The sequence below is a fragment of the Triticum aestivum genome, chromosome 6D (assembly GCF_018294505.1).
Source record: "Triticum aestivum cultivar Chinese Spring chromosome 6D, IWGSC CS RefSeq v2.1, whole genome shotgun sequence".
Classification (NCBI taxonomy): domain Eukaryota; kingdom Viridiplantae; phylum Streptophyta; class Magnoliopsida; order Poales; family Poaceae; genus Triticum; species Triticum aestivum.
The window spans coordinates 483,752,017-483,758,963 of record NC_057811.1 but is presented as its reverse complement, the minus strand read 5'-3'; the positions used below and the strand labels follow the sequence as shown (position 1 = coordinate 483,758,963).

Below are 6,947 nucleotides of genomic sequence, written 5' to 3'. Positions count from 1 at the left end.
GCGAACATTTTTTAATTGACGAAATTTTGTTCAATTTCATTAACATTCTTTAAGACACGAACTTTTTAAAAAACCATAAATTTTTTTTGATTTCCCGAACATTTGTTTTCAAAATTTCAAACATTTTTTGAATAAACATACTTTTTTATAAAATCACAAACATTTTTTGAATCTACACACATTTTATGATTTCTTAAATATTTTATTTCAAAATTTTCATTTTTTAAATTTTCAGAATTTTTGAAGTCCCAAATTATTTAAGGTAGAAAATAACAAAACAGAAAAGAAAAAAAAACAGGCCGGCCCAAATGGGCGAACTGTGTCTTCTCGCAGCGTGCAGAGCATAGTATAGGAGGTCCCTACTGCATGGGCCGCCCCAGGTGGGGGATTTCCCTGTGTGGAACATTTTTTATCACTTATAGGTGGTATTGGTGGCATTGGAGTATTATGTAAATAATTATGACCTTGATTCCATGAACAATTTAATCTTCTTTGCTTTGTTTTGTGTCTCGCTTTATGGCAGCTGAAGATGCCCCATACACCTTAAGACATGTTTTTTTTCTCTTTTTTAGCAAAGATATGTTTTTTTAAGACAAAGATATTTTTTTAGGGGTAAGACATGTTTTTGTGTGTGTGTGTGTGTGTGTGAAAGACATGTATTTTTTGGGAATATATCAAAGGCCTGTGGGATCAAATCCAGCCCAAACGTGCTTTATTTGTCTGTTTACTGTTAGGTTCACAGCCCAAACAAAAGCAGAAGAATCAAAACGACCGAGCACCTCCGAGAGAGGAAAAAAAATATCCATGGCGTCCGACGACCTCTTCGAAGGCTTGCCTCCGCCAGCGGCGCCCGCCGGCGAGGACCGCGCGGCCTCCCCCGCACCTCCGCCTCCCCCGCCGGCGGCTCTGGCACCGAGGCCCTCCGCGCTGAAGAGCGCCCTCAAGCGGGACAAGCCCTCCCCCTCCTCGGCCGCCACCTCCTCCTCCTCACCCGCCGCCGCCGCCAGCGTCGCTCCCGCCGATGTCGCCGCCGAAGGCCGCGGTGAGCGCTCTACCCCGCCGATTCCTCTCCTTTCCAACTGCTTGCTGCTGCTCGGGAGTTGGATGCCCTGCTAGCGTGGTGGGATTTCAGATTAAGCCACTGGCGTTGCTGTAGATTTTAGCGCCGACCGGTTTGTCCTTGTGTGGCAGTGTTACCTAGTAGTTGGACGCCGTGTGCGGTCGGCCGGAGCGCGGTTAGAGTGTCATGACGTTATCAAACAACTTCGTGTTGAGATCGAGATGTGGATTTGGTTAACTTGAGGGGATTTCTAGGTTGAGATTAGGGTTTCCTGTCTCCCTTATCCTAGAAAATGCAAGGAAAAGTGCATTTGGATCGGATGGATTGAGATTAGTGACTGTACCGGCTAGAACAGCTTACTTGAGCAAATTGCTAGAACCTGTTGCCGAGCTAGACTAGGAACAGATAGAGATTATGGCAAACTTGGGTGGTTGTAGCTTGTTTTGCCATGATGATAACCCTAGGGATCAGCCACTGCAGCAGCTAGAACAGCCTGTTTTGACAGTGGAGTCAGACGTGAAATGCAACACGCGCTGGCACATAGAAGATGCTTTATTGTTTCAGTCGCAACGAAGTTCTGAATCTGAACCTGGTTTTAGATGAGTTGTAGAGGTCCGAAACCGAATGTCTTTGAAGCTTGATTCAGCATTTTTTAGCTCGCCTCAGGAACTTGCTACCATCTTGAAGTAACTCAATGGGGACTATATTGCATCGTACTAGTCAAATTAATGCCATGTGCCAAGTACTTATGTTGTTCACTTGATTTTTCTGCTCATTGTTTGCTAGACCTGTCTAGTAAATGTTTGTTTTTACTATGTTATTTAGTGTTGAATGTATTTGTGGAATCTGATGAGATTCATGACCAGTGACCTTGCCAACTTGTGTTACCATTACTCTTAACACAAAAGGTGAAACCATAATCCATAAGTGATTCTGCTTTCTTGTAATCTGGTCTTACATCACAATTATGCCAGCAGTGGTAGCACTGAATGTCTTGCTCTATGCCTATGGCAAGAATATGGGTCCTGTGCGACTACTTTTTATTATCTCCCTTTGTCTGAAGGTTCTGATTCATACAGCTGTTCTTCACATGTTTTCCTGATAATTTATACGTAAAATTTCTCTTAAGTTATTTGCTCTTTGAACTCTTGTAGCAATAACGCAGTTCTTTTATTGCCACGCAGTCATTTTCTAAGATCAATGTTTTTACTCGCAGTTCCTGAGAAGCGGCTTCGCTTCAGAACTACTGTTGATGCATCAGAAATGCAAATCATTGAGGCTATGCAGAAGATAACTTCACACATAGGGAATCCTTCAAAATTCAGCAAGGCATCAAAGCTAGCTCTACAGCTTATTGAGGCTGGAAGTGTCAAGCCAGAGACAATCGGGCAATTCTTTGGTCTGTTAGAGGCTGCAATGTCTTCACCTGGAGCTTGTAATGAGCCTTCTGTGCGCGCAGATTACCAGGCATTGTTTAATGCTGCTGAGGGTGTAACAGAGGTGATGTTTCTACTGTTTTTAAAATAAATACTACTCCCTCAGATCCATATGGAGTAGTTGACAAAATCATAATTTCCTTCCTTTCTGTGCAGTTCTGGTAAGCCATTCTCTCATGTACTTACAACTTTCTGGTTGATGTGCAGTGTTTCAACGAACAGCAGAAAAATCAGTTTGATGTATGGATGCTTCATGCGGTGGTGGCTAATGATCTCTGTACTGACGACAGTTTTGTGGTAAGTGTACTGTGGTGAAACGCTGATGTTGCTTATTTTCTCAACTCAAGTACTCCCTCCGATCACTTGTCGCTGCTTTAGTATACAGTTGTACTAAAGCAGCGACAAGTGATCGGAGGGAGTATCAAAATTTGTACCTACCTGCATGCTACGGCTGCTGTAGCTGTCTGCCTCCATGTCCCTTGAGAAATGTCATCACCAGAATGCATTGTTCAGTACTGGGTGGCTTGTGTGTTTTACAGTAGTGTAATTGTGTGTTTTATTCTGCAGTTCTCAAAGGCTGTAGGGAAGATCAAAGATGCCATCTCAGCCCTGCCAGTGGCAACAGTGGACGATGATAACGATGAGGCAACAGCACTCGCGGCACTTGCTGAAAGCCAATCTGGCACCACAGAGAATAAGGCAGCTGATAGCAACGCACACGCTGCAGCGTCCAACTCGGGGGAAGAATCCTCTGATCCTTTCGGTCTAGATGATCTCCTCGAGCACAAGCCAAAGAAGTCTGAGAAGGCGGCTGAGGCCCTGAACAGACAGGCGGACGAGGAGGAGTCCAGAAGACTTCTGAGGTCACGGCGCGAAGCCCTACTGAAGTGCCTCGAGATGGCTGCTCGGCGCTACAGGATACCCTGGTGAGTCCTCTGACAGACGTGTGCACGCCCCATGTATATATGCATGGCACACATTTTGTCTGCTGTTCTTAAATTCAGCCCTCTCTGGGTTGGCTTTGGTTTTGTCAGGACGCAGACGACCATCGACATCCTGGGGCGGCACGCGTACGACAGCGTGGGGCGGTTCACGGCCCGGCAGCGGGAGGCGGTGGAGAAGCTGTGGAACTCGATCAAGGAGCAGCAGATCCGGCGCAAGCACGGCAAGTCGGCGAGCGGGAAGCTGGACGTGAACGCCTTCGAGCGCCTCCAGGAGAAGTACTCCCACGAGAAGATCAGCATCCGGCGCGCCGTCGGCGGCGCTGGCGACCGCCGCGCCACGCAGTGGCTCGGCTAAAGCAAGTCGGCACACCCGGCCGCACCCACCGTATACTACGTGCCGTCCGATGGCCATCGCGATTGACGTCACGCAGATAGGAGTGACGGCAAACGGCGGTTCCGCCGCTCCCCGGTGCATGTAGCCTGAATGATGGTGTCCTCCGGTTCAGGGGACGGCGTTCACTTCACCTGAGTCGTTGATTGGACTTGTTTGTAGGTTGTGCGTGTCTGACGAAGATGATGCAAACGGCGAGCGTGCGGTTTATAGTTTTCATAGTCGCATTCGTGTGTGTGTGCGCGCGCGCCCATTCGTGTGATATCATCTGAATCGCAGCACTGTCCACAGATTTCTTGGGTGCCCGTGCGTGTGGTGCGTGCGTGCAACGCTTGTGTGCAGGTGTGAATGCGGCTGGGGTTTGGGTTCTGGGTTGCTGCTGGTGTGTGGTGATGATGGATAAATGCTTGTTATTCTGAAATCGTCAGCGTCTCGGTCTCAGGGAAGCTGACCAGGGGGAGGAGAGGAGAGGAGGAGACCAGATAGAGGGCAGAAAACGAGACGGCCGGTCGGCCTCAAAATCTTGAGACTGAAACCGTAGCAGATATTTCATTCGACTCCAATGCTTTTACAAATGGCACGGCCTGCATAGGCGGTGCTATTCTTCACTCTCTCGCCCTCGACATTTCATTTATACTACATTAGTAAAAGCACTTTGGCACAGCTGAAAAAGAAGCATCTCTACCTTGGCACGGTTTGCACAGTTAATATCAGTCTCACTGCCACTATTTCTTACTGCAAGTGCTATATACTGATTGGAAGAAAAAATATGTTGTGGACAGTGGGAGGAGCGGTGTCACTATTGTACGTAGCAGTATTTGTATGCACGCACGCACGCACGCACGCCGGGATAAATCCACGGGGCATGGATTCAGGTGGCGGTCGTCGACCGTGCAAACTAAAGCGCGGCCATTCGGCGGGAAATGCATTCTTTATCCATCTGTCTATGCCCAGCCAGTGCACGTACTCACCTGGTTTTTTTCTCAATTCATTCATTTTTCAGACGGGATGTTGACCTGGCTGATTGATCCCTTTGTACGTACGTTTCAGCGTCTCATCTCCTGCGACCTGTACCGGAATGTGCGTGACAAACAAACAAAGATGGGACGAGATGAGAAGCATTCTCATTTCCCATGCACGCACGCATTGCGCTTGCACTTCATCGTCGAGACCCACATGCCCGCCCAGTTGAGCAGCGCCATGCACATTCGCATTTTTTTAGTGCTTATTAATTAGTTGTAAATTGTAAATTATGGTAAAAGAAGCCGGCCGGGCCCTTGTATTCAACACAGCACTTACACGTTTGCTCCCCTCAAACCGGACAAACGCTGCCCTACTTGTCTCTCCTCTCCACCACCTTCTCCTAATCTTCTTCCTCCTCTTCACCTCCTGCGCCACCGTCCCATCCCATCAGCCACGCTCCCTAGCTCCCCTCTATAAATACCAGTCCAACCTCGACTTGCACCGGTACCGGCCGGCGAACCAAGTAGCAGCTAGCTAGCTAGCAAGGGCAAGGCACGTCGTCCTCGATCGACAAGCTACGTCGGCGCTAGGAACAATCGATGGCTGCGGCGGCTGCTGCTGGTGCTGGTGGTGTTGCGGCGGGAGTGGCGGGGTCGCCGTGCGGGGCGTGCAAGTTCCTGCGGCGGCGGTGCGTGGCGGAGTGCGTCTTCGCGCCCTACTTCAGCTCCGACCAGGGCGCGGCGCGCTTCGCGGCCATCCACAAGGTCTTCGGCGCCAGCAACGCCGCCAAGCTGCTCGCGCACCTGCCCCTGGCCGACCGCTGCGAGGCCGTCGTCACCATCACCTACGAGGCCCAGTCCCGCCTCCGCGACCCCGTCTACGGCTGCGTCGCCCAGATCTTCGCCCTCCAGCAGCAGGTCCGTCGTCTCGTCCCATTCTTCTTCTTCTTCTTCTTCTTCCATCTTCTTCCTTGCCGATCACTCCTTCGTCTTCGATCGACCAATCATCTGGCCGCCATGGACGCAAGCTGAGGATTTCTCTTTTGTTACAGGTCGCGATCCTGCAGGCGCAGCTGATGCAGGCCAGGGCGCAGATCGCGTGCGGCGTCCAGAGCACCACCTCGCCGGTGAGCCACCAGTGGCCGGACAGCACCAGCAGCAGCATCGCCTCCCTGCTCCGGCAGCAGGAGGTCAATAGCGGCAGCTTCGCCACCGGCGGAGCGCTTCTGCCAGAGCTCATGGGTGGGGACGTGTCCATGCTGCAGCAGCATTGCGGCGGCAAGGTGGAGGGCGGTGGCGGCGGCGCCGGGGACCTCCAGTACCTGGCTCAGGCCATGATGCGAAGCTCCAACTACTCCCTGTAGAAGAAGAATATCATGATCAAGATCAAACCATGCATTTTGCATGCTTCCAACAACCTCATCAACGATCAGAGTGCTGCTAGCTGATGGAATCGTTTAGGCGGCGCCAGATCGAGCTAGAAGAACGCAAGAGGGAATTGATTAACCTGTACTGAACTTTTTATCAGTGTTAATTCTGATCCTACAAGTTACTATTGTACTACATATTATATATCTATATAAGTATTAGAGGAGGCGCAAGCCCTGCATGAGTGGCTCAGTTGATGAATGATGATTACCACTTCTATATAAGCAGCTTATATATATATATTGCAAGTCCTGATAGTCACATCACTGAAAAAGGTATATGTAATCTTGCTGATGCATGGCTTAGTGAACCCAATCTTGTGGAATCATGTGGAAAAAAAATTAGGCGATTAGGCTACAACAAAAGACACGAAATAAAGTTCAGTATGAATCATGGAGTAAAATATGTAAATCTTGCAGTTGCAGACCAGCAGGATGAAACACAACTCTCTACTGTCTGAGGCTATCATTTTATTTTATTTGTGCTGGATATAATTTAGAAGTATGATATGATGGTGCATTCCAAAAGTTCAAGGAAGGGTCTGAAGATTGTTTACAAGTTCCATCTCTGCAATGTCCCTCTGTTGTGCCTGTACTGTACCCCAGCTTGTCTAAAACTGTCAGTATCAGCACAAGCTTGAAAACTGCTTGGGTTTGATTTGTGTTGGAAATAATTTACTCCAAAGTTTGACAATGCACCACAAAAATTCAAGGAGAAGTTACTAGT

General features: G+C 48.9%; 2 protein-coding genes across 2 annotated transcripts; both read left to right on the top strand.

The window, feature by feature from the left end:
• Positions 1–759: 759 nt before the first annotated feature.
• LOC123146216 (uncharacterized) lies at positions 760–4,253 on the top strand. The gene is made up of 5 exons (XM_044565823.1): positions 760–1,042; positions 2,277–2,560; positions 2,704–2,793; positions 3,064–3,422; positions 3,531–4,253. Exons 1-5 carry the CDS (start codon positions 805–807, stop codon positions 3,793–3,795), a joined length of 1,236 nt encoding a protein of 411 aa, XP_044421758.1. The 5' UTR covers positions 760–804; the 3' UTR covers positions 3,796–4,253.
• Positions 4,254–5,273: 1,020 nt separating this feature from the next.
• Positions 5,274–6,457, top strand: LOC123142181 (LOB domain-containing protein 16). The gene is made up of 2 exons (XM_044561182.1): positions 5,274–5,711; positions 5,846–6,457. The coding sequence occupies exons 1-2, from the start codon at positions 5,394–5,396 to the stop codon at positions 6,155–6,157; spliced, it is 630 nt and encodes a 209-aa protein (XP_044417117.1). The 5' UTR covers positions 5,274–5,393; the 3' UTR covers positions 6,158–6,457.
• The last annotated feature ends 490 nt before the right edge of the window (positions 6,458–6,947 follow it).